At 43.1% G+C, this 26,030-nt stretch overlaps 2 protein-coding genes across 2 annotated transcripts in view; one reads left to right on the top strand and one right to left on the bottom strand.

Moving 5' to 3' along the window:
- Positions 1-26,030, top strand: part of EDEM2 (ER degradation enhancing alpha-mannosidase like protein 2) — a 120,336-nt gene that overhangs the window by 66,287 nt on the left and 28,019 nt on the right. The window contains exons 3-5 of the mRNA XM_015071129.3: positions 23,264-23,472; positions 23,676-23,786; positions 25,605-25,644. Of these exons, the coding sequence (XP_014926615.2) occupies positions 23,366-23,472; positions 23,676-23,786; positions 25,605-25,644 (258 nt within the window). The 5' untranslated portion in view covers positions 23,264-23,365. The remainder of the gene's footprint in view (positions 1-23,263; positions 23,473-23,675; positions 23,787-25,604; positions 25,645-26,030) is intronic.
- PROCR (protein C receptor) lies at positions 675-5,869 on the bottom strand. Its single transcript, XM_015071149.3, has 4 exons — positions 5,578-5,869; positions 3,182-3,433; positions 2,467-2,745; positions 675-2,219 (listed from the first exon to the last, which is right to left on the bottom strand). Exons 1-4 carry the CDS (start codon positions 5,654-5,656, stop codon positions 2,104-2,106), a joined length of 726 nt encoding a protein of 241 aa, XP_014926635.3. The 5' UTR covers positions 5,657-5,869; the 3' UTR covers positions 675-2,103.

Genomic DNA, 26,030 nt, shown 5'->3' on the forward strand with positions numbered 1-26,030 from the left:
TGGAAGCAGATGCTGAGATAGTTTGAGGTGGAAGATATTAACTAGGGAAAGGAAGGGGGATTGAATAGAAGGAGAAGTCAAACTTCAGTGTAGATCTGACAGATACCCAGCCAACCTGGCAAGGAGCTCTGGAGTGAATACTGTTTATCAGAATTGCCCTGCAGTAGGTGGGACTGGCTGAGCCTTTATACCCCTGCTTTGCTCAGTCACCAGATGAGGACAGCCCCAAGAGGAACATGACCTCATGCAGGACTGTTCTCTACAGGTAAGGCAGACACTGAAGGAACTGAAGCAGCTCATGGCTATCTGCTGCCTAAGCGCCCTGTAGCTAAACACCCAGTAGAACTGGGCGGCACACCTCGTACCTACCGCAGAGAAAGAGCTGAATTACCATATCTTACAAAAAAAGCAAGAGAGTGGAAACGAAGGATTTGATTCTACAGATACTATATTTTGTAGGTGGGGGATGAAGAAGGAGTAAATAAAGGTCAGCACTTAGGTTTCTACACTGATGTGGTTTGATAGTAATTCTGTTTAACTGATAGCAAACAACAAAGGAGAGAGAACAGGTTTGGGGAGAAAGATAAGGAATTTGACTTAGAACATGTTGACTCAGAAATGTCTGCAAAATATTAAGGTGGAGATGATTTTCAAAAATCAATGCAAATGTGGGGTCTGGAGGTCAGCAGTAAGTGCTATATTTATTGGGTGTACATATATATATTTATGTAATACTCATAATGCCTCTATGAGGTAGGTGTTATTTTTATTATACCCTTTTTGTACATTTTATTATACCTTTCTTTATGAAGAAACTGAGACTTCAAGGAGCTAAATGCCTGGCTTAAAGAAGTAAAACTCAAATCTGTTTGATGGCAAAACACCTGCTTCCAAAGACAAGATTATATTGTTTCCCCATGGAAAAGACCACAGATAGATGACATATGAATACATCCACAAAGGGTACAGTTTAAATGGGACCAAAAAACCAAAACATGGAAGTCTAAAAAAGCCATGATTTCAAGGTGAGTTGAGTAAGATGACAAAGGCAAAGGGACTGACTGAGTGGCCAGAACAGTTTCTAAAAATTAGAAGTATGGAATCTCAGGGGTTAGGGTAAAAAGAGAATTCTAGTCCACAAAGGAAAATGTTGCAGATATCATGTGGAATGGAGATTTCACAATTAGAGGTCATTGGTGATCTTAGAGCAGTTTATAGGGAAGTCAGACTGCAGTGATTTAGGAGTGGGAAAGGAGGGAGTAGAAGCAAAAGGTATAGTCTACGGGATCCCTGGGTGGCTCAGTTGGTTAAGCGTCCGACTTCAGTTCGGGTCATGATCTCACAGTCCGTGGGTTCAAGCCCCACATCGGGATCTGTGCTAACAGCTCAGAGCCTGGAGCCTGCTTCAGATTCTGTGTCTCCCTCTCTCTCTGTCCCCTGCCCTGCTCACACTCTGTCTCTCTCTCTCAAAATAAAATAAAAACAAAAGATATAGTCTACTTTTCCAGAAGTTTTGTAGAGGAAAAAATAATGCCATCTACATAAGTAAGGAATTTATTAATAATATTATTAATTAACTAATGGCTCTTTGCTCCCATATTTTAGTTTATACTCCCACCATTTCTCTGATTATTTCTTTCTACCTCTACTATATCAGCATCCTTTCCCAAATCTGATGTGCCTGGGAGCATCGAGTGGTGTTTATTCTGGTTGATGGACTTCTTGTATTTGTTAGGTGTTTTGAATGCCTTGGGTGATTCTGTCTTTGGAGGACATGCCATAGACACCCTCTACCCCCACCCAACTCCATCATCTGTTTTCCACAAAGACAGATAAGCATTCACTTCTCAGACCAATTCAGGAAAGCATGCAAGTTCTTGGGTGCTTAGCAAACCAAGAACTCTGTCTACTTAGCTTCCTCCTTCCCTTTCCCTCTGCCAAACTCTTGGTGGGCAGATCAGGGAGAAGAAAGGAGCTGCCACTCCAAACCTTCTGGGATATAATGTCCCAGATGGGGAATCTGTGTGGTTTTGCAGTGAGCTGAGATCTTCCCTCATCAGCCCCCATCAGTCCAGCCCTTTTTCAGAGGGGTCTGGAGAGCAATCAACACCGCCGTCCACCTGTGTACAGGAAGATGCCTACAGCCACACCAGCAATGATGAAACTGCCCACCAGGACACCCAGGACCAGCGAGGTGTAGGAGCGGCCTGTTTGGCTCCCTGCAGAACATGCACAGAATTAGCCTGAAGAACATACCTCCAAGAAGTCCATGGTTTAAATCAAACACTAAGGGATTTCTACCCCAAAGGAAGGGGGCTACTTCACCAAGTGACCTAAGCTGTGTATACTCTGTCCCAACCCCCCAGCCCTGAGACTTCCGTTGCTCAAGGTATGCATCCTTCAGGTCTACCCATTTGCCTGGAACCCACCCAACAGCACACAGGCCCATCCCCGATCCCATCATACCTTTCGAGTTGTTCACAGTGATGTGTTCTTGCACATACTGCACACAGGTGTCCTGCAGGAATTCTCGCAGTTCGTACCGAGTACGATTGTAGGCGTTGAGCTGCTGCAGGGTGTAGGTGACCACCCTGGAGGGTGCCTGGGGCCCTGCCACCCATAAAGCTGTCTCTGGCTGGAAATGCACAAAGGAGCTCCCATTCACAGACACTTCGAAGAAGACACGTGCTGTAGAACCCTCAGGAGGCAGCTCACAGCCCAGGAAGCAGCGAATGATCAGAGGAACTGTGGATGAGGGAGGGTGAGAGGGCTGTATGGAGAGGATGCCAGCTGTGGGAGAATGTCCACCGGGGGAACATGAACTTTCGGGGTTTCGGGTGGATCAAGGACAGGGCATCCCAACAGGGTCAGCCCCGAGGTGATGCCAGCAAAAAGAGGGCCTGACGGAGGGCCCGCAACTAGGACACCCAGTCCTCTTCAGGCTCAAGCTCCCAACCAGCAATCAGCAAAGGCAGGTGCCCTGGTACCACTGGGCTGCTCAGATCAGCCGGCTCACACAAGACCAAGCCACCCACAACACCCCTCCAAGAACGCCGTCCCTCCATGAGGCTCCGCCCCGTTCCCCCACAGGCCCACCCCATCAAATCCCGCCCACAGGCCGCGCCTCCCGCCTGGACGCGCCACCGCCGCCGCAGCGCGTAGGGGCGCGCGCACCACGCACAGGTCAAGCGCCGCTCATGGTGTACCAGCAGTACCAAGCTGTTGAACTGGTGCAGATAGGTCTTCAGGCTGTCTTCTGTGTGCATCCAGCTCTCAGGCTCCTGCAAGGGCTGCAACTGGCGGATCGTGACGTTGCTGCCTAGGCCTTCCAGCACGTGCGTCATTAGCCCCCCCAGCGACGCGTTGCCCTGGTGCCACACTTGATAGGGGTCGCGAAAGTAGGAGATCTGGAGCATGTGGAGGTTCCGAAGGCCTGCTGGGCAGTGTCAGCGCGTCAGGCCTTGGCCGGCGTGGCGGGGCTTGGCGTGTAGCTGGAGGTAATAACCCCCTACCTAAAGGCCGGCCGCCCACCTTCTCGGCCGTTCATAAACTACAAAGTGTTCTCCCACTCTTCCTCCCATAACCCTGTCAGGAGGGCAGGAAAGGGATTATTAACTTCGTTTTACAGATAAGGAAACTGAGGCTGGAAAGAGCAGAAGCCACTTGCCTCAGGGTAATCCAGTCAGTGGAAGAGCCACTCCCATCTTTCTGCCTCTCACCCGGTAACTACCCCCACTTCCAGTTGGTCAACAAATCCTGGCTTCCAGTAAAATCCTATTCCATCTCCTGTTCCCTGCCACTGCCCTACTTTAGGCCTCATCGGTTCTCATCTGGACTCGGGTGGTAATGTCCTTCCTCTTCCCCGTCCCCTCATTTTTCAGTTTCATTCCTTCTAATCTGACCTCTCTCTGACCCAAAAATAAGATTATTCTCTCCTGCTTAAAATCCCCCAGTGACACACTCCCCTATCAAAATCATTAATAATAATAATAATAACAATAATAATGGCTATTATTGTTACTATGACCCAAGCACTGTACCTTACACATATTATTATCTTATTTGCGCCTTCCTCCCATTAGCTAAATGCAGTAGCTACTGTGATTAATCTCAGTCCGTAAGAGACACAGCCTAAAATGGTGTAGCAGAACTAAGATTTGAGTGCAGGCGGTGTGATTCCAGCACTTTTAACCATCCAGCCACACTGCCTCCCCACAGGATATCTGTCCACAGAATGAAGTTCAAAGTCTTTAGCTTGGCATTCAAGGCTGCCAGAGACCAGGCCCCAACTGCCTTATTTAACCTCTTCTAGTACTTATATATAGTAAACTACTTGGAGTTTGGCTCCATGTCAGTTTTGGCTGACATGAATAGCATGTTGGGGTGTCTCTGCCTCTAGGCAAACTTCTATTCATGCTTCAAGACTCAGCTCTGTTGCTCTCTTGGAGTTTTCCTGATGCCTCTCCTCTTTACCCTCCCGGACACAGCAGGTCTGTTTCAATGATCGCAGATTCCACGTAACTGTCTCCAAACACACAGACTCTACTGGGCTCCCTTAGGCTATAGAATCATGTCTGGTTATCTCTGTCTCCTACACCTATTAAGGCCCTGGCACAGGGTTGATGCCCAGAGAATGTGTGAGGGGGGAATGAGTCTGGGGTTATAAATTTCTGTGCGTGGATGTGTCTTGTCCACCTTTGCATTTGAAAAGTTGTGCTCTGTGTCTGTAGGTGTGAATAGGTATATCTATGTGGATAGCCCTAGATAAGGTTCCTAACTGCCCTGTGCCCAGTCTCCTCCCCTGTAAAAGAGAGATAATCATATTGCCTGCCTTGTAGAGATATTACGGGAGTCAGATGTGTCAGTGCACGTATTAACCATAGTGAGCGCTCCTTGAATACTGGTGATTTGCTCCCTCAGAGAGAGACCAAGGCTACAGAGACTGTGGGAAAGGGGAGGAGAGGCACCTGTGTGGTCACCATGCAGGGCAATAACACCTTTCTCTGCTTAAACAGCCACTTCAGGCAGCCTGACCCCCTGAGTTTTCCCAATGACCACAGCTTCTTCTTCCCCCGACTTTCCCCCAAGCTTCCATCCATCTTACACCTTCTCCAGTCTTCTCTTCTGCCTCACTTATCTCAGTCCCGGTCTCTCCAGTGGCTTCCCATTCCTTCCATCTCTCACGTCTTCCTGTCTTCCTTGGTCTTACCCCGAACCACGATCACCCTCAGCTCACCCCCTCCAGGTTCACCCCCTCTCCCGGGGGCTAATTCCCTTACCCTTTCTACCCATCCCTTTCCATTTTTCCAGTTCTGTTTCACACCCCCTCCCCCCTCCCATCCCCCACTCTCCACCCCCTGCCTCCTCCATCTCCCCCTTCCCTGGGGACAGACTGTACTTCCTCACCTTGGCTTTGGGACACAAATCAGTCCCCAGCACCCTGCCTACCCTACAGAGAGATCTGGCTCGCTGCAGGCACAGACGCTGTGGGATAAGGTCTCCTCTGGTTTCTCCCATGTACCCAGACAGGCTGAGAGTCTCCAGAACCATCCCGGGGCAGATGTGCCCCTGACTCACCATCTGAGGCTTCATGGCTACAAAAGGCCCAGCCGGGCAGGAGCAGTAGACACAGCAGTGGCAGCAATGTTGTCAACATCCTGGGGCTGAGGTTCTTACCCCACCTGGGCTCCTTCCTGGCTCTGGCAGGCAGAGGGCTCAAGCTGGCTGCAGCCTAGGGGGAAAAGAAGTAAGGACTGTCTGGAAGGAGAGGAGACTGCACAGAGGAGGCTGGAAGGTGGCCAGGGGATAGGAGGAGGATGAGAGCGTCAGGCTTATTAAGTGTTATTCCTACCCTGTCTCATTTCCTACTAGGGGGCTGGCCTCCCTCTTGCCCTTCCCCTGCCCCGCCCTGCATTGGGCCCTCTGGCCCAGACCTGCCTTTTCCCTTTTCCCTGGGCCTCTTCCAAACAGGGAGCGGAAAAAGGGGGAGTTGGGATCAGAGAGAAGTTCTGCCCTCGCTGAGTCAGGGGGTGGGGCTCTGCTTTCAATTTAGAGCAGACTCTGGGGTGTAGAGATCAACAGGTTACTGGTGGGGAAATTGAGGCCCACAGAGGTACAGGGACTTGCCCAACAGAAGTTTGTATATCACGGTAACAGATTGGGGGTTAGAATTTGATTTTCCAATGCGCTGGCTACATTTTATCAGAATTTTAAGTAAATAGTAATTACATAATCAGGAATCTTGCTCTCAGAAACACATGGTTACAAAATGAGTATAAAACAGCTCACTGCAGCTGTTCCTAACCAGAGAGATTTATGAACAATCTAATCTCATTAAAGGATTGGTCATTTAAAGCAATATTTTTCAAACTGAGGTCACAATTTACTAGTGGATAATGAAAACAATTTAGCAGTCATGATTAGCAGAGTTTTTTTTTTCTTGTTGTTTTTGTTATTTTTATGAAATAGAACAAAATAAAAATTTTCAGTGCATCCTCCTGGGTCAGGGTAGACATTATTTTATGAAATATTTGTTTAGTTGTATATGTGTATCTTTCAGTTTTGTGTAGTATGTTTCTGTGATGGGTTTTGAATAGCAGTTTAAAATGTATTTCTTGGGGCACCTGTGTGGCTCAGCCAGGTAAGTGTCCGATTTTAGCTCACGTCATGATCTCGCAGTCTGTGAGTTCGAGCCCCGACTTGGGCTCTGTGCTGACAGCTCAGAGCCTGGAGCCTGCTTCAGATTCTGTGTCTCCAGCTCTCTCTGCCCCTCCCCTGCTCATACTCTCTCTCTCTCTCTCTCAAAAATAAATTTAAAAAACATTAACAATTTTTTTAATAAAAAAATAAATAAAATGTATTTCTTACTGTAAGAAGCAAGTAGAAAAATTTGGAAGTCACTCCCCCAAACTATGGTAATCCAAACTGTGGAATACTATGTAGTAGTTAAAAAAAAACCCTCCCCTGCCTAATCCCCTGTTTTCATATCACTTAGCACTACCTGAAATTATATTACTTATTCATTTACATGTTTATTGTCTGAATGTCCCCCAAGAGGCTGTCCATCTTGTTTGCTACTGTGCCTGGAATGGTGCACATAATAAATAATATAATAAATAATAAATGTTAGCTAACAGATAACTGAATAAGATAGTTACGATATGCACAAATCTCCAAGAGTAAGTTGCAGAATATTAGGGACAGTTTAGAACCATTTCTGTGTCAGCCACACAGATGACATCTAAGCAGCCTATTTTTTTTATGGGAACAAATGAATCCAGAAGGATGTATATCAAATATAGCAGTGACTTATCTCCATTGTTTAATTATCAGGGAGGAGCCTAAGGTTAAAAGCATATGTGTGTTTTTGTGTAGGGGTGTGTTTGTGTGTGTGTGTATGTGTGTGTGTATGCACGTGTGTGTGTGTGTGTATGAATGTGTATGTGTGTATGCATGTGTATATGTGCGGTGTGTGTATACATTGTGTGTATGCATGTGTATGTGGTGTGTGTGTGTTTGTGTGTGTGTGTTATGGGTGGCAATCTTGTGAAAGGCCTTTTCAGTCTATTTTGTGATGGGTTTTATCAATCTGTAATGTTTGGAAATTTTGCACCTAAAATGTGATCATATATCTTCTGTTGAATTAAAAATAAAAGTTTAAAGGGCACCTGGGTGGCTCGGTTGAGTGTCTGACTCTTGATTTCTGCTCAGGTCATGGTCTCAGGGTCGTGGAATCCAGCCCCACATTGGGCTCTGCGTTGAGCATGGAGCCTGCTTGAGATTCTCTCTCTCTATTTCTCTCTCTCCCTCTGCTCCTCTCCCCTGCTCATGCTCTCTCTCTCTCTAAAATAAAACAAAAAAAAATTTTTTTTAAAGTTTAAGTAATAGATTATGGTAGAAGAGGGTGGCAGATCATATGAGTGGATGTACTGACATGAGATATTAATAAGTGAGAAAGGGAAATGTGGAACAATACATACAGTATAATTCCATTGAACTTTAGTTAAAATTTTTACTTCTATCCAAGTAATACATATAATTCCATTTTCATATTTAAAAAAATTATGTGTGTATATGTATATTTGTATATACACAGGAAGAATGCCAGAAGGCGGCTGTCAATAGAGATTACCTCTGGGAAATGGGATCAGATAAAGGGCTAAAGTGGCAGTGTTAGCTTCTTTATTTTATATACTATTCCTTGGAGGGAAAGTTGATGTCCTAGTGGAATCGGGGCAAACCCCAGACATCTACCAGGCTCGCGTCCTCTGAACTGAATATATGCTCACCTCTCAATTGTTGTAGATTAGCTTAGAAATAACCCAGCAGTTTTCCAGCTCGTCAAGATGGTCTAGTCAGAAGGAGAATGGGAGCCTTGTTTTCCTGGACTGGGACTTAGGAAGAGTGGAAGGTCTTAAATCACTGCCAGTTGTACTGTCTTGGCTTTATAAAAACTTATTATGAAGTATTTCACATTTGAAGAATTTTTTCATGCCTGAAGAATTTCATTACAAACATACTTGTCCTCACTACCCAATGTAAGAAATAAAATACTACCAATATAATTGAAGACCCTGTTTGTGCCTTTCCCCTCCCTGATTGTGTCTTTCTCCCCCTGCCCCATCACCAAAGTAACCACTAATCAGAATTTGCTATTTTTCATTTCCTCATTTCTGAAGATATAACTACATATGCACTTATCCCTAAGGGATATGTATTGGCGGTTTGCATATTTTGAGCTTTGTATAAGTAGTATTTTTTTGAGAGGCGGGGAGGGGCAGAGGGAGAGGAAGAGAGAGAATCTTAAGCAGGCTCTACGCCCAGCATGGAATCCCACTCAAGGCTCAACTGTGAGATCATGACCTGAGCTGAAATCAAGAGTTGGAAACTCAACCTGCTGAGCCACCCAGGTGCTCCAAGCTTTCTATAAAGAGTATGGAAGTGCATCTATTCCTCTGCAACTTACTTTTTTCCCCTAACACACTGATAAGATTCATTCACCTTGTTATGTGTAGGTCCATTAATTTCCCCTGCTTTGTAATAGGCCATCTTATGAATATACCACAATTTATTTATCCATTCTCCTGTTCAAGCTTTTTTTTTTCTTTTCCAGTTTTCTGCTGTTACAAAGTGCTGGTATGACTTTCTTGTACATGTTTTCTTGTGCAGGCTTGGGAGAGTTTTCGTAGGTGCAAACATGGGAATGGAATGGCTGAGTCATAGGTATAGGCATCTTCAATTTTACTAAAAATTGCCAAACTGTTTTTACAAAATGTTTGGGCCAATTTGCATTCCCAACAGCGCCTGAGAGTTCCCTCGCTCCATATCCTTGCCAACCCTTGGCACGGTCAGATGGTTGGGTGTAAAATGGCACTTCATTTTGGTTTTACTTTGCTTTATCTGATTCCTAGTACGTTTGTGCATATTTTTGCTTTGCCTTTTTTTACTCCCTTGAGGGCTTGCAGGGTGCCTTGGGCTGGAGGGTAGTAAAGTATATGATTGAACCAATTTGGAATTGAGAGCTGTCAGTCTTTGATCTCCGCAGATAGGGCCTGCCTCACAGGGGTTAAAGTGGTCCAAACCATCTTCCACAGGGCTAATCACAGAGAGGTCTTTCTCACCAAGCTAAGATCTGTCAGAGAGAGAGAGCTGACACAGCAACAGCTGCTTCCCAAGCATCCTCCTCACACACCAGTGGGCTGAAAATCAATAGCAGAGACAACAATTATTATTATAGCTAACATTTATAGTGAGCCAGGGGCAGTGTTAAGCTCTTTACATAAATAATCTCACTTTATCCATATGCCAGCCCTTCTAGGGGGGTTTCATTAACATCACCATTTTACTAATAAACTGAGGCTCTGAGAAGATAAGTGGCTTACCTAAGGGCCCACAGCAAAAACTGTAAGTTGAACCCATGCCTCCCTGACGCCAAAGTTTGTGAATTTAATCACCACATAGTATCTCAAAAGCTTTGGGGGATCACTCTCCATCAATACATTTTTGAACACATAGTTCTAACACTCTTGAGTATTTATGTTACATATAATACAAGACATGCCCCAAATTCATGCTGTGTGCTAGGCCTTTACCATTTTCTCTGGGGAAGACAGTGTCCATGTTGCAGATGAGATAACTCAAGCCCAGAAAGGCTAAGTAATGTGCCCAAGATCACACACCATGGAAGTGCTGAGCAGGGATTTGAACTAAAAAATGAGGGGTATGGGTTTGGGTATAGGGAGCATGAAGAGAGTATTGGGAATAGGGAAGCTGGTGAGTGGGGGCAGCTTGAGGGGCATCCCCTTTTCCCCTTCTAAACTCAGGGTTGGGATGGGGAAGACAAGGCATGTGGTGGCTGGAACCAGAGCTTACACTGCATCTGGCCTAGGTGGGCAAGGGGCAGAAAATCACAGAGTGGGTATCGGGCCAGCAGAGACCTAAAGAATGACGGTCCTGGGGCACCTGGGTGGCATAGTCTGACTTCAGCTCAGGTCATGATCTTGTAGTCTGTGAGTTTGAGCCCCAAGTCAGGCTCTGAGCTGCTTCAGATTCTGTGTCTCCCTCTCTCTCTGCCCCTCCCCTTCTTGCACTCTGTCTCTCTCTCTCTCTCAAAAATAAATCAACATTAAAGAAATTTTTCAAGAATGAAGGTCCTATTGAGCAGAGGGATGTGAAGGAAGCTGGTGGTAGCATTTCCCACTCCAGAGAGCACATGCCAGGGGAAGATAAGGGAGACAGGAAACTGAGTGGGGGCCAGTGCTGGCGCAGCCCCAGTGGGTGAGGAGAGGCTGGGCTGAGCCAGGACTGGCGGTGTGCCCAGCTGGACTTCAGAAGCCCGGGCCTCTCCCTCCCCTGTTAGCTACTGAAGGCAGGCACAGTTTAGCCAACCAAACCAACTCAGATACGAGTGTGGTCCCTTCAGAGATCACCTCCTGCTTAGGATGTGGAGTAGTCACATGTGCTGGGCACTGTATTAAGTTAGCAGAGCACATGCGTTTTATTCTCACTGGTGCCCTATGAAAAGTATAAAGAAACAGCTATTATTCTTATTTTATAGAAGAGGACACAGAGGCAGAGCACAGTGAACAGACTGGCCCAGAACATGCTTTCTTAACGATTAGACTGTCCTATGAGGATAAATGAGATAACTCGTATAAAGTGCCAGAACACAGCGTGTATCCAGTAGGTGGGAGAGATAAGAAAGAGGCTTGGCTTCAGGGGGCCAGCAAACAGAAGTGACCCTGCAGCAGGAAAAATGGAGGGTTGACATTAAGTATAATCCTGAAGGGGAGGCAAGGAACAGATATGAATCTTACTCACAGTTTTCCCATTTAGACACCAACACACCCCAACGTAGGGAAGATAAAGAGAAGCCCCATAAAGTCAGGCTGATTCCAGCCCTTGCCTGCCCAGCAAGTGGTAGGAGCCTGGTAGTCCTGGCTCAGCTCCTGCCTATCTTTCCAGCCTTATCTTTCCATGTATTCCAGTCTCCGCCAAGTCTGCTCTTCCTGGTTTCCTGAACACAGAGCACACAAATATTATCTTTGCTCTTTCTTTATCATGTTTTTAGATAAACAGAAGTTCCTAATTTTAAGATACTTAACTTTATAAATCTTTTCCATTAGTTCATGCTTCTTGTGCCTTGTTTAAGAAATCCATCCCTGCCCTGGGATCATAAAAACGTTCTCCAGTTTATCTTCAAAAGCTTTATAGTTTTGTCTTTTACCTTTAGGTGTATGGTGTGAAGTACAAGTCAAACTTAGTTTCTTTTATGTGGATGTCCAATTTTCCCAGCACCACTTATTAGAACTCTGCCCTTCCTCACTGATCTGCAGTGTTATCTCTGACTTACAGTAAATGTGTTTATTCTGTTTCAATAGCCATTTTTTACTCCCTGTCCCAATGCCTTGTTATCTTAATTAGTATGGTTTTAGAATAATACCTTTTCATATCTTGCAAATCAAGTCTTCCCGCTTTGTTCCTCAAGAATGCCTTGGCTATCTTTGAACTTCTATACATAAATTTTAGAATCACTTTATCAGGTTGGTATCACATTCAATGTGTTAATGATTTGGGGGAGAATAGACATCTTCCCAATACTGAATCATCCAATGCATGATAGAGTGTATCTCTTCATTTATTTATATCTCCTTTGATGCCCCCCTCAGAGTTTTATAAGTTTATCTCTAACATCCCACTCACCCTTTGATAGAGTTTTTCCCCTGGGCCTCTCATATTTTAAACTGTTATTGAAATGGCATTTAAGGGGCGCCTGGGTGGCTCAGTCGGTTGAGCGTCCAACTTCGGCTCAGGTCACGATCTCACAGTCCCTGAGTTCGAGCCCCGCATCGGGCTCTGTGCTGACAGCTCAGAGCCTGGAGCCTGCTTCGGATTCTGTCTCCCTCTCTCTCTGCCCCTCCCCACCTCATGCTCTGTCTCTCTGTCTCAGAAATAAACATTAAAAAAAAAAAAAAAAAAGAAATGGCATTTAAAAAAAATGTCGTGTTCTCACAGCTTTTTGCTGGTATAGAAATATAATTTTGTTGCACTGATTTTATATCTAGAAACCTTAAAAACTCTTTTATTTATTCCAATAATTAAATTTAAATTCTTCTGAATTTTATATATCCATATTCATTTCAGTTGATAGTGACTTTTATTTCTTCCTTTCTAATTTTTATAGTTTATTTTTCTTAAGAAAACCTACTGGCTGAAACCTCTAGTACAGTGTGAATAGAAATGGTTTTTAAAAAGTATTCTTGTAGTTTTCCTGGTTTAAAAAGGAAAGTCTTTGGGGCACCTGGGTGGCTCAGTCAGTTAAGCATCCAACCCTTGATTTCAGCTCAGGTCCATGTCTGGCTCTGCACTGACAGCACGGAGCTTGCTTGGGATACTCTGTGTGTGTGTGTGTGTGTGTGTGTGTGTGTGTGTGTCCCTCCTTCATTTGTGAGCATGCTCTCTCTCCTTCTCTCTCTCTCTCTCTCAAAATAAATAAATAAATAAATAAACAAACAAACAAACAAACATTTTTTAGGGGCGCCTGGGTGGCTCAGTTGGTCCTACTCTTGATCTCAGTTCAGGTCATGTCTCACTATTCATAGGTTCAAGACCCGCGTCAGGTTCTGGGATTCTATCTCTGCCTCTCTCTCTCTCTCTCTCTCTCTCTCTCTCTCTCTCTCGCAAAATAAATAAACTTAAAACAAATTTTAAATAAACATTAAAAAAATAAAAATAAAAAGGAAAGCTTTCACCTTTTTATCAATAAATATGATGTTTGCTGTATTTTTTAATAGATACCCTTTATTGGATTAAAATTCCTTTTATTTCTAGCTTACTGAGTTTTTAATTTTTTTAATGTTTTTATTTATTTTTGACAGAGAGCAAGAGTGTGAGCAGGGCAAGGGCAAAGAGAGGGAGACACAGAATATGAAGCAGGCTCCAGGCTCCCAGTTGTCAGCACAGAGCCCGACACGGGGCTTGAACTCACAAACAGTGGGATCATGACCTGAGCTGAAGTTGGACACTTAACTGACTGAGCCACCCAGGTGCCCCTAGTTTACTGAGTTTTTAGCATAAATGTTTTGAGTTTTTCATAATCTAATGAAATGATCATACAAGTTTCCATCTTTAACTTGTTAATGTGGCAAGTGCATTAATTAAGTTTCTAGTGTTAAACTAACCTTGCGTTACTGAGATGAAACAACTTCTTGTAAAGTATTATCCAGTCTATGTATATTTTACTCTTGGGCTATTTGTCTCTGGACTTCTCCAAATCCTCCCCACTCCTTCAAAGCCCTGACACCACCTCCTTCTGAAAGCCTTCTCAGGTGCTAGAAATGACCTCTTTCTTGCTCTTCTTACAAAACCGAAAGAACTTTACCTCCCATTGTAGTTACATTGTCACATTCTATCCCTTGTCTTCTCTCCTGGACTCTAAACTCCTGGAGAGCATCTTTGTGCTCTTTTCTCAGCCTACTCCCTCCTTCTAGGACCCAGAGCAGACATATAGAGTGTGACATAGGATGGGAACATGGGCTCAGGTAAAGTTGCCTGAGTTCACATCTCAGTTCTGCCACTTGCTAGCTGTTAGATTGAAGACACGCCATTTGGCCTCTCTGAGACCATCATTAAAATAGGAAGAATAATAGTTGTCGTGAGAAGGAAATGAACTAGTATAAGCGAATTACTTAATACAGCTCTAGGCACATATTATTTCTGTTAGCTCAGTCCGTAGCTGTTGCTATTTCTCTCTGTGCTCCGGGTACTCTGAGCTGCTCACAAGTTATTTCTTCTTTTTTTAATGTTTATTTTTTTAATATTTATTTTGAGAAAGAGAGAGAGAGAGAGAGAGAGAGAGAGAGAGGGAATATGAGCAGGGGATGGGGCAGAGAGAGAGAGAGAGAGAGAGTGAGAAAAGGAGAGAGACAGAATCCCAAGCAGGCTCCATGCTGTCAGCACAGAGCCTGACACAGGGCTCGATCTCACAACTGCAAGATCATGACCTGAGCTGATGTCAAGAGTCACATGTTTAACGACTGAGCCACCCAGCAGCCCCTGACAAGTTATTTCTAAAAGTTTCTGTGAGCCATCTTCTCTTCTTCCTTTATTTCCTCTAACGTGGTTCACATGCTGCTTCATTCTTTTATTCAGTGGGCATTTATTGAGCACTTACAGTGTGCTAGGACCTGAAATAGACAAGATCTCCACTTAGGAAGAGACAATCGAGTAGGGGAGAGAGACATATAAATAAATAATGATAATACAATAGGATAAGTACTAAGAGGGCCAGGGAAGTGGAGACTGGGGCTGAGAAGTATGGGGGTCATCTAAGTTATGAGAGTAGAGTCCTCTGATTTAGTCTGGGGTCAGAGAGGACTTTTCTTAGAGGAAGCGATACCCAAGCTGGTCCTGCAGAACAAGTGAGCAGTGGGAGTGGGGATAGGACAGAAGGTGTGGGGAAAAGGTGTTTCATATAGAGGGAGAAGAAAGTGCAAAATAATATAATATGAAAGGAGAAGTAATACAACATGCTCGAGACATTAGCAGTACTTAAGGATGGCCAAAACAGAACAGTGGTAGGGAGGGAGATGTGACATGAAGAGGTAGGCAGGAGTCTGATGAAGAGTTTGTCCTCTAATCTAAGGAATTGAGACTTTTTCTTGAGGTGATTCTCACATCTTTCTTTGGTCTCCCTACCACTTATCAGAGTAGGTGCCACCTACTCCAGGAAGCTTTCCCTGACTTCATACCCACAGTTTGAGTTGAATATTCTTTCTGTTCTACTATAGCCCTTTCTTTGCCCTCGTCATAGCCCTTAATTCTTTCCATGATAATTGTCTGCTTAAGCATCTGCCCCACACACCAAAAGCTATAAGGTGGCAGGGAATGTATTTTAGCATTTTTGTATCACCAGGCTAGAAGAGTACTTGGCACACAGTAAGTGCTCAATAGATATTTATTGGATGAATGAACAAATAAATAGGACATCCAGAGAAGGAGAGAAAACTGTGACTCACAAAATAATTGGCCCTTAAAAATTATCTAATCTTTTTTGTGCCTCAGATTTCTCATCTGGAAAATGGGGATAGAATAGAAATTTCTCTCAAAGGGGTTTCATGGGTCTGTGAATTGCTTAACCCCAGATCTTATATTTAGTGTCAAGGATAATTCTCAACATGCAAAAAACATCATTCTCGTACAAATAGACAGGGAGCATGGGTTAAAGTTTCATTTAGCTCGTTAATAAAGGGACTAGCAGGATGACAAAGTCAGTTCAAAATAGAATATAAAAACTGAAGCTTTTATAGTCAATGAAAAAGAAAAAAATGTTGAAAAAAATGAGACTGATAAATTATGTACAAAATGGATTAATGTCTTACAGGGTAATAAAACCGTAATCTTTGGGATTGTCTTTTCTACAGACAAAAAGGAAATCATCAGCTTTATTGCTTTACAGAACTATAAACTGTCTGTGCCCTAACCGATTGTGTAAATAATGTAGCATTGAAGATGACTCTTAAATAGACTTGACATTCAAGACTTTATTATGACATTAAAAGGTCACATAATCATCTTTTTATTTTAGTAACACGTTTCAGATGGTTTTTCTTAACACTGGTAAGTTTAATTTAATAGTTGCTGTTATTATTATAACGTCAGTAAATGTTTGCTGGGGGCACTTGGGTGGCTGAGTTGGTTAAGCATCCGACTCTTGGTTTCAGCTCAGGTCATGATCTCGTGGTTTCGTGAGTTTGAGCCCCTAGTTGGGCTCTGTGCTGGCAATACGGAGCCTGCTTGGGATTCTCTCTCCCTCTCTCTCTGCTCCCCCTCCACTTGCACTGTCTCTGTCTCTCTCAAAACAAACAAACAAACAAACAAACAAATAAATACAATGTCAATAAATGTTTGCTGAAAGGATTTTCATTGGATTAGACTTTTTCTTTTTCTCCAGCAGCAGAGTTTGGGGCCTACAGGGCAGATTGGCTGAAGGGGGATCCCTGCAGGATATCTATATTCTTCCCTCCCTCAAGCTGGGGTGGTATCTGGCTAATTCTGTATCACCAAATAGGCAGAGAGAAGTATCTGGTTTGGACATCAGTGGAGGAGGTACCCCCACCCCCATACGGACATATTTTCTTTGAAAGAAATGGATATTTCCAAAGAGCAGTGAAGTAGACCATGGAAAAGCCAGAAACGTATTAGACCATATCCATTTATTTTTTCCATTGTTTTAATTAAAAAATTGTGGTAAAATACATATGACATAAAATCTACTATTTAACCATTTTAAGTGCACAGTTCAGTGGCATTAAGTATAGTCACGTTGTGCAACCATTACCACCATCCATCTCCAGAACTCTTCATCTTGCAGAACTAAAATTCTATACCTATTGAACAATAATCCATTTCCCTCATCCCAAGTCCCTGGAAACTACCCTTCTACTTTCTGTCTCTATGAATTTGATTACTCTAGATGCCTCATATAGGTGGTATCTTGCAATATTTGTTCTTTTGTGGTTGGCTTATTTAACTTAGCATAACGTCCTCAAGGTTCATCCATGTCGTTGCACATAGAACTTCCTTCCTTTTAAACGGTGAATAATATTCCATTGTATTTATATCACATGTTGTTTATCCATTTGTGCATCAGTGGACACTTGCACCACTCCCACTTTTTGCCTATTGCTTCCATTTATTTTATAGTATAGAATTATTATTGTTTTGAATTGCACATCAAGGATGGACACCATTTTCAAGGCTTGAGATCTCAAAGATTGTAATCTGGCCCAGGGCCTGGGACTGGCCGAACTATGACACCACCTGTGGTCACTTCTTGACTCTGTACTTTTGCCTAAATACACCCAGGATGGTTAGGTTTCTCTAGGCAAATTTAGCCATGGGTCTGAGTTCACTCGGAACACGAGCATTGTAAAACATGTTCCTAGGGCTCTGACTGAGGAATCAGTGTTCTAAATGCATGGACATGCTGGAGACAGCGGAAATCCAAACATTTCTACAAAGCAACAGATGGAAAGTTTCCCAGGAATAAAACTAGTTATTTCTTGGCAGACCCAAAGTGTGGAGTGCACAAGCTTTTTGCTGGGAGTTGGGAGAATCTGCTTGAACCACATGGCCCCAGATGCTACAAAAGGAATTCTCAGTGCTTGCTTTGGCAGCACATATACTAAAATAGAAAAGGAATTCCCAGAGACTTTCTTGCTAAAAGTAGTCAAGAGAACCAGGTCAAAAGAGAACTAAAGTGTCTTGACTTCCAGCTTCAGGGAGTTGAACTCTTTTACTCTCACTTTCCAATAAAAAGGAAAAGAATGTTGAATGTAGAATCATATGAAACTAAGGCAGAAGGGCATTGTAGAAGTCAATCAAATCTCTACTTTTCTATTCTGTATTGGCCTTTTATCTATGCCTTTGTGATTAATTTCATCAATGCAGGATAGACTGGGTCCAAATCTTGCCTCTACCACTTATTCAGTGTGAGGTGGTTGTTACTAAATCTCTCTCCAGTTTTTAAAATCTGTGCTTTTATTTTTTAAAATCTGTAAATGGTGATAATAATACTGTCTCAGAGGGTTGTGGTGATGATTAGTGGTGTTGATACATGTAAAGTACTAAGAACAGTGCCTGAAACATAGTAAATTGCTCTATAAGTGATTTCTATTATCAATATATTTTTAAATATAATTTATTGTCAAACTGGTTTCCATACAACACCCAGTGCTCATACCAACAAGTGCACTCCTCAATGCCCATCACCTACTTTCCTCTCCCTCCCACCCCCCCATCAACCCTCAGTTTATTCTCAGCTTTTAAGAGTCTCTTATGGTTTGCCTCCCTCTCTCTCTGTAACTCTTTTTTCCCCTCCCCCTCCCCCATGGTCTTCTGTTAAGTTTCTCAAGATCCACATATAAGTGAAAACATATGGTATCTGTATTTCTCTGATTGACTTATTTCACTTAGCATAATACCCTCCGGTTCCATCCACGTTGCTGCAAATGGCAGGATTTCATTCTTTCTCATTGCCAAGTAGTATTCCATTGTATATATAAACCACATCTTCTTTACCGATTCATCAGTTGATGGACATTTAGGCTCTTTTCATAATTTGGCTATTGTTGAAAGTGCTGCTATAAATATTGGGGTACATGTGCTCCTAGGCATCAGCACTCTTGTATCCCTTGGACAAATTCCGAGCAGTGCTATTGCTTGCTCTGGAAAACAGTGTGGAGGTTCCTCAAAAAATTAAAAATAGAACTCCCCTCCCTATTATCAATATATTTTGGGCATTTTCTTATTAGCATTATTCTGGTTATTATTCAGTTGGAAAATAGTCAAATGCCATTTGGAGTGTTGTCCTACAGTTTTACTCTGCTTTATGATTGTTTCTGGAAGAAAATTCTGCAGTTGACGCATGTGGAATTCTGTTTTCCAACTTTTTTTTTTACAGTAACTCTGCATGAATCTGTTAATATTTTCCTTACGCTGAGAGGCAGCCTCATTCTCTAATTTTTCAGATATGAAAACTGAATCCCCACAAGGGAGAACTACTTGCTCAAGATCACACAGAAATGATGGCTAAACCATACAGAACCAAGGGCTTCTGACCACTAGTCCAAAGCCTATTCTGCTTGGCACAGAGACCAAGAACATTCACCTTGGGAACTGATACAATCTGAGCATCCTCAAACTCTGCTCACCCACAGGAAGACGTGAACACTCTATAATTCCAAATATTCTCCAATAGACACCTTTCCTTTTTACCCAAATTGCAAGCACTTCAAAAGAAAGGATTGTGGCTTGACTACTTTGGACTTTTCATTGTATGCCACACATTGTCCTTCAAGTTCTTAAGGGCAGAAATTATTGCCTATAACACCTTGGATTAATAAGGGTAGGGGTGCCGGGTGGCTCAGGTCATGATCTCATGGTTCGTGAGTTTGAGCCCCATGTGGGGCTCTGTGCTGACAGCTCAGAGCCTGGAGCCTTCTTCGGATTCTGTGTCTTCCTCTCTCTCTTACCCTCTCACTCGTGCTCTCTCTCTCTCTCTCTGTCTCTCTCAAAAAATGAATAAACATAAAAAAAGGGGGGGGGGCGCAGATGCTCTGATACTATAAACCTGAACGACTCCACCAAAAAAAAAAAACCCTGCTAGAACTGATAAACAAATTCAGTAAAGTCTCAGGATACAAAATCATTGTACAGAAATCTGTTGAATTTTTATACACCAATATTGACGTCGCAGAGAGAAAAATTAAGGAATCAAATCCATTTACAATTGCATCCAAAATAGTAAGATACTTAGGAATAAACCTAACCAAAGAGGCGAAAGGCCTGTACTTTGAAAACTATAAGACACGGATGAAAGAAATTGAAGATGACACAAAGAAATGGAAAGACAGTCCATGCTCATGGATCAGAAGAACAAATATTGTTAAAATGTCTATGTTACCCAAAGCAATCTACACATTTAATGCAATCCTTATCAAAATACCAACAGCATTTTTTACAGAGCTAGAACAAACAGTCCTAAAATGTACATGGAACCACAAAAGACCCCGAGTAGCAAAAGCAACCTTGAAAAAGAAAAGCAAAGCTGGAGGCATCACAGTTCTAGACTTCAAGTTATATTACAAAGCTGTAGTAATCAAAACAGTATGGTACTGACACAAAAACAGACACATAGGTCAATGGAACAGAATGAAAAACCCAGAAATGAACCCACAACTGTGTAGTCAATTAATCTGCAACAAAGCAGTATAGAATATCCAATGGAAAAAAGAATTTCTCCTCCACAAATGGCATTGGAAAAACTGGACAGCAACATGCAAACGAATGAAACTGGACCACTTTCTTACACCATACACAAAAATAAACTCAAAATGGATTAAAGACCTAAATGTGAGACCTGAAACTATAAAAATCCTCGAAGAGAACGCAGGCAGTAACTTTCTTTTTTTTTAAAGTAGACTCTATGCCCAATGTGAGGCTTAAACTCATGGCTCCAAGAACAAGAGTCACATGCTCTACTGACTGAACCAGTCAGGTGCTCCAGGCAGTGATACTCGCCATAGCAGCTTCTTTCTAGGTACGTCCCCTGAGGCAAGGGAAACAAAAGCAAAAATAAACTATTGGGAAAAATAAACTACATCAAAATCAAAAGCTTCTGGGGTGTCTGGCTGGCTCAGTGTCGGGAGTTTGAGCCCCACCATTGGGTGTAGAGATCATTTAAATAAATAAAACTAAATAAAATAAAACAAAAAACTTCTGCACAGTGAAGGAAATAATCAACAAAACTAAAAGGCAACCTATAGAATAAGAGAAGATATTTGCAAATGACATATGTGGTAAAGGCTTAGTATCCAAAATATATAAGGAACTTATAAAACTCAACACCCCAAAAATGAATAATCAAATTTAAAAATGGGCAAAAGACATGAATAGACATTTTTCCAAAGAAGACATACAGATGGCTGACACATGAAAAGATGTTCAACATCACTCATCATCAGGGAAATGCAAATCAAAACTACAATGAGCTGTCACCTCACACCTGTCAGAACGGCTAGAATCAACAACACAAGAAACAAAAGGTATTGGCAAGGATGTGGAGGAAGAGGAATCTTCTTGCACTGTTGGGGGGAATGCAAACTGGTGCAGCCACTTTGAAAAAGAGTATGGAGTTTACTCAAAAAGTTACCTTGTATTACTCAAGTGGAACCTAAATGCAATCACAAGTGTCCTTATAGGAGACAAGTGGAGGGAGTAGTGAGACACACCCACAGAGAAGGAGACGGTGATGTGAAGACAGAGGCAGAAATTGGGGTGATATGGTCACAGGCCAAAGAATGCCAGCAACTTTCTCTTCTCCAGGAGAAGCTGGAGAGGTAGGGCTCCCCTTGAGCCTCCAGAGGGGATGTGGCCCTGCCAACATCTTGATTTTGGTTCAGTAAAACTGATTTCAGACTTCTGGCCTCCCGAACTGAGAGAGAATCAATTTCTGTTGCTTTCAGTCACCAAGTTTGTGGTAATTTGTTACAGTGGTCACAGGAAACTAATAGAGTGCCCTTGTGCTGTTATCCAAGTCTCAGTTTACTGTTGTCTCCTTTCCCTAGCATCTGGCCCTTCCAAGAAGAATTTCCAAAAACATCCTAATTTTTTTTTTTTTTTTTTTTTAGTGTTTCCTCTTCCCGGCACTATGACAAGCACTTTAGCTCACTGAATCCTTATAATCCTGTTGGGGGTGGAGGTACTAATATTATTCCTATTTTACAGATGAGTAAAATGAGGCTCAAAAGACAAAATGATGGGACCACACTCCTAATAGGTGATGGAGCTAGTAGTAACTCCAAGTCAGGTTTGTTCAATCTAAAGCCCACAGTTTAAACCTCTATACTGTACTACCTCAAGCTGTCTCCGTGAAGTCAGAGTTTTAATTTTATTTTTTTAAATGTTTATTTATCTTTGAAAGAGAAACAGAGCACGAGTGGGGAGGAGCAGAGAGAGAGGGAGACATAGAATCTGAAGCAGGGTCCAGGCTCTGAGCTGTCAGCATAGAGCCTGGTGTGTGGCTCGAGCTCACAAACCACGAGATCGTGACCTAAGCTGAAGTTGGACCCTTACGTTACTGAGCCACCCAGGTGCCCCCAGAGTTTTACTTTTCATATCGACTGATGGCATTTGGGGACATCTATCTGAGGGATATTTTTAAGGATGATGGACCAAAGGAGAACAAACTCACCTTCATTCCAACTCAAAGGAACTTGGCTGCCACTTCTATTTGGCTTTTCAGCAAACAGCATGGCCATCCTAGCATCACAGACAGCTCAAGTTAAAATGATCTCATATATCCATTTGCCCAAACTCCTCATTTTTTAGATGAGAAAGCTGGGTCCAGATAAGGGGACAGGCTTGCCCGGGATTACATAGAGGCTGTAAGTGGTAAAGTTGAAACTGAAGTCCAGATCTCACTTCAAATCCAGGACTGATTCTACTGCACATCACACTGCCCAAACTCATGGGTGTTGCTATAAACTAACCATAGTCTGGGAACTGACCAAAGTCTGGGATATTGCCAAAAGGCAAATGGAAAACTTGGTCTCAAACCTCTCAAAGCTATAGCGCCCCAGGGTCTTCATTCTCATCTGGGATGCTCTAAATGCCTGCTACCACTGAGATGATCCAGGGGTTTGGGAGAGGGAAGCTTCTGAGTTGGGATGGAGACTGAAGAGACCATACTTATGTGACCTCATCCGAAATGGGAGGAAAGAAATGACAAGAATTCGTCAATTCGTAGAACTTAAAGGGATTTCTGGAAATATTGAGTAGCAGCTTTGGACAAATAAATGGAAGTAAGTTGTACCTCACACAATCATCAGGGAACTGCCTTGGGAAACTCAATATGCCTAATAATGGTAATGTCTGAACATTATTCATCCATTCTTTATACACGTCCACTCAACGTTGAGTCCCTGTTGTCCTGTCTTTATGTCTATAAGGAGGTTGAAAAAAAAATGTATTTAAAGTATTCAATACAGTCTTAGTACACAATAAGCGCTTAACAAATGCTGTTACTAAAACATTAATTAATCATAGTATCTGTAGTAGCCACTGTTTTTCAGCCACGTTGATTTCCACTTCAGAGACTGTCCCAAGATACTCTTTGCCGACGTTCCGCCTCCCATTGTATTCTGGGACTTGTAGTCCGGAAGTGGGTGACTGTTTTGTTTTGTTTTTTTTCCCCGGCGCGCAGGCGCAGTGGCGCGGATTCCCGGAACAACCCGCAGAGGCTCCCAGGATGAGCGGGTGGCGGTGGCTGCTACCGCGGCGGCGGCGCTGACAGGACACGGGCTCTATGCCTTTCCGGCTGCTTGTCCCGCTCGGCCTCCTGTGCGCGCTGCTGCCCCTGCACCATGGTGCGCCAGGTCCAGGTGGCACCGCGCCCGACCCCGCCCACTACAGGTGAAAGGGGTCAGGCTCCTATCCCTTCCAGAGTTGGGGAAGGGGAAGCGCAGACCGGGTCCCTTTCCTTTCTAGGACTCCCCCGCCCCTCCCCTCCGACACCCCGACCTGCTCAGACCCCGCCATTGGGCTCAGGTGGTGATTCCCATTTTCCGCCCTATTCTTGTCCTTTCCCCTGCCTCATTTTTCATACCCCGCACCAGGGAGCGAGTCAAGGCCATGTTCTACCACGCCTACGACAGCTACCTCGAGAATGCCTTTCCCTACGACGAGCTGCGACCTCTCACCTGTGACGGGCACGACACCTGGGGCAGGTAGTGCGAGTGGAGGAGCAAGGGGGCGGCTGGGGTCTGGCAGTACGGTTCCTAGGCGGGCGGGTCACCTGGGGCCGGTGGCTTCACGGTCTCCTCGCCAATTCCAGAAAAGCTAGCGAGGGTGAGGCTACGTTCCCTCCAATCCACCAGGATCCACCCAGCCTCCTGGAAAGTTGGATCCCACTGTGGAAAAAGCCTGGGTTAGCCTGGTGGACTGGACCTTTGAGCTCCAACCATGACAGTACCAGGCACCAGCCTGGGGACTTGGACAAACCTCTGGAGTCCTAGGCTGTCGAGGAAGGTTTCCAAGAAATCAGAAGACCCAACCCCTTCATTTTGTAATTGGTTAAACTGGCCCAGGAGGGGATGTAACTCTTCAGAGCATTTGTTAGTGTAACTGAAACACACTTCCCCCATAACCCTCACATTACTGACTGCTTCTTGAGATTTCAGCTCAAAATGTCACCTAAATATTAGCTCCCTTAACTACCCACCCCCTACAGGTCACTCTCACAAATCACCCCTTTTATTTTATTTTATTTTTTTATTTATTAGCACTTCTCACTCTCTGATGCTATCATTTTCACTTGCTACTAGTTTGTTTTTCTTACTTCCACTAGAATAAAAATTTATGAGGTGGAATTCTCTGTCTTGTTCCTTGCTGAGTGAAAGATCATTGCGTTTAGCTGAGGCTGACATTGATTAAACACTGTGCTAAGCATTTTACTTGTGTCTTCTCATTTAATTCTCTCAACACCCCTAGGGGTTAAGTGTTGTTTTGTCCATTTTACAAATGAGTATGCTAAGGATTGGAGAGGTTAAGTAATCAACAAAATGTGGGTTGGTTTTCTTTCCTTTTTTTTTTTCTTTTTAGTTGGAAAATATATATAAGCAAAAGGCAAATTCAAACAGTAAAAAATCATATACAATAAAGTAAGTCTCTTACATACCCTAGAACTCCAACCACTATTAACTTTCTTGTGTATCCTCCCCAAAATATTTTTGGTTTCTACCATCATATGTGTATGTGTATCTTTTTAAATTAACTCTTTAAAGTCGTAACTTACATGTAATAAAATGTGCCCATTTGAAGCATCTAGTAACCACTATCACAGTCAAGATAGAGAACATTTCTGTCATCCTAAAAAGTTCTCTGTGCTGCTTTGTAGTTCATTCCTCCACCACCACTGGCCCAAACAACTGCTAATCTGCTTTTTGTCTATATATCTCTTTTTGAAAATGCAGATAGAAACATACCTCACTGCCTATTCTATCCTTCATCTTTTTTCATTTAACAATATAATTTGAATATTGTAATATTAGCCCATAGAACAATAGATAACAATTTTTTGTTACAACTTCATAGTTTTCTGTTTAAATGTACTACAATTTAATCACTCTTCAACTGGTATATGTTTGTGTTATTTCTAGCTTTTTGCTTTTCTAAACAGTACAGCCATGAGCATTCTCAAGCATACAGCTCTGTGCACATTGAGATAAATTCCTAGATGTGGAAAAGCCTGTGCTCTTAGCCACAATCTTATACTGCCTCCCCATGGCAGAGAAGAACGCCAGTGAATATAGGTGATATGTTTAACCACAGTTGAGCTACATCAGCCCAACCTCCCAAGTGCATTAAATGGGTCAGAGCTTCTTGGTAATTTTCACTAGGGTTTCTCTGTTGTGACTGGAAACTGGGACGGGAAGAGTCATCACTGTGCCTCACTTACTAGTTTTGGGGGTATCTGATCTGGGGCAACCTTCATAGCTTGTGTTTGATTTTCTTACTAAGCAGCTGGAATTTCTGTCCTTTTACAGTTTTTCTCTGACGCTAATTGATGCCCTGGACACCTTGCTGGTAAGTGTCTTGATTGTTCCTTTACCTCACCATGGTTGTGCAACCAATATCCTTCCTCTTTTGGCAGCTTGACTGTGGGCGAAAAACAAGTTCTTCGCTTGGGCCTTTTATTTTCATCTCCGTATTCCAAAGCTTCAGATTCTGGTCGCCCAGCTAGATAGAGGGAAACGATGAATTCCAAATGTATTCAGGGTCATTTATTTAGCAGATGTTTACAGAACACCTGTCATGAACACAGAACTGTGATAGGCCTGTAGAACTCTCTGGGGTATACAGAGACTTTGAGACCCTCCTTGTTTTCAGAGGCTTACATTCTAAACATAAATGTGGTGGGTTTTTTTTTTTTAAGTTTATTTATTTTAGAGAGAGTGAGTGAGTGAGTGTGT

The sequence above is a fragment of the Acinonyx jubatus genome, chromosome A3 (genome assembly GCF_027475565.1).
Source record: "Acinonyx jubatus isolate Ajub_Pintada_27869175 chromosome A3, VMU_Ajub_asm_v1.0, whole genome shotgun sequence".
NCBI classification, from domain to species: Eukaryota; Metazoa; Chordata; class Mammalia; order Carnivora; family Felidae; genus Acinonyx; species Acinonyx jubatus.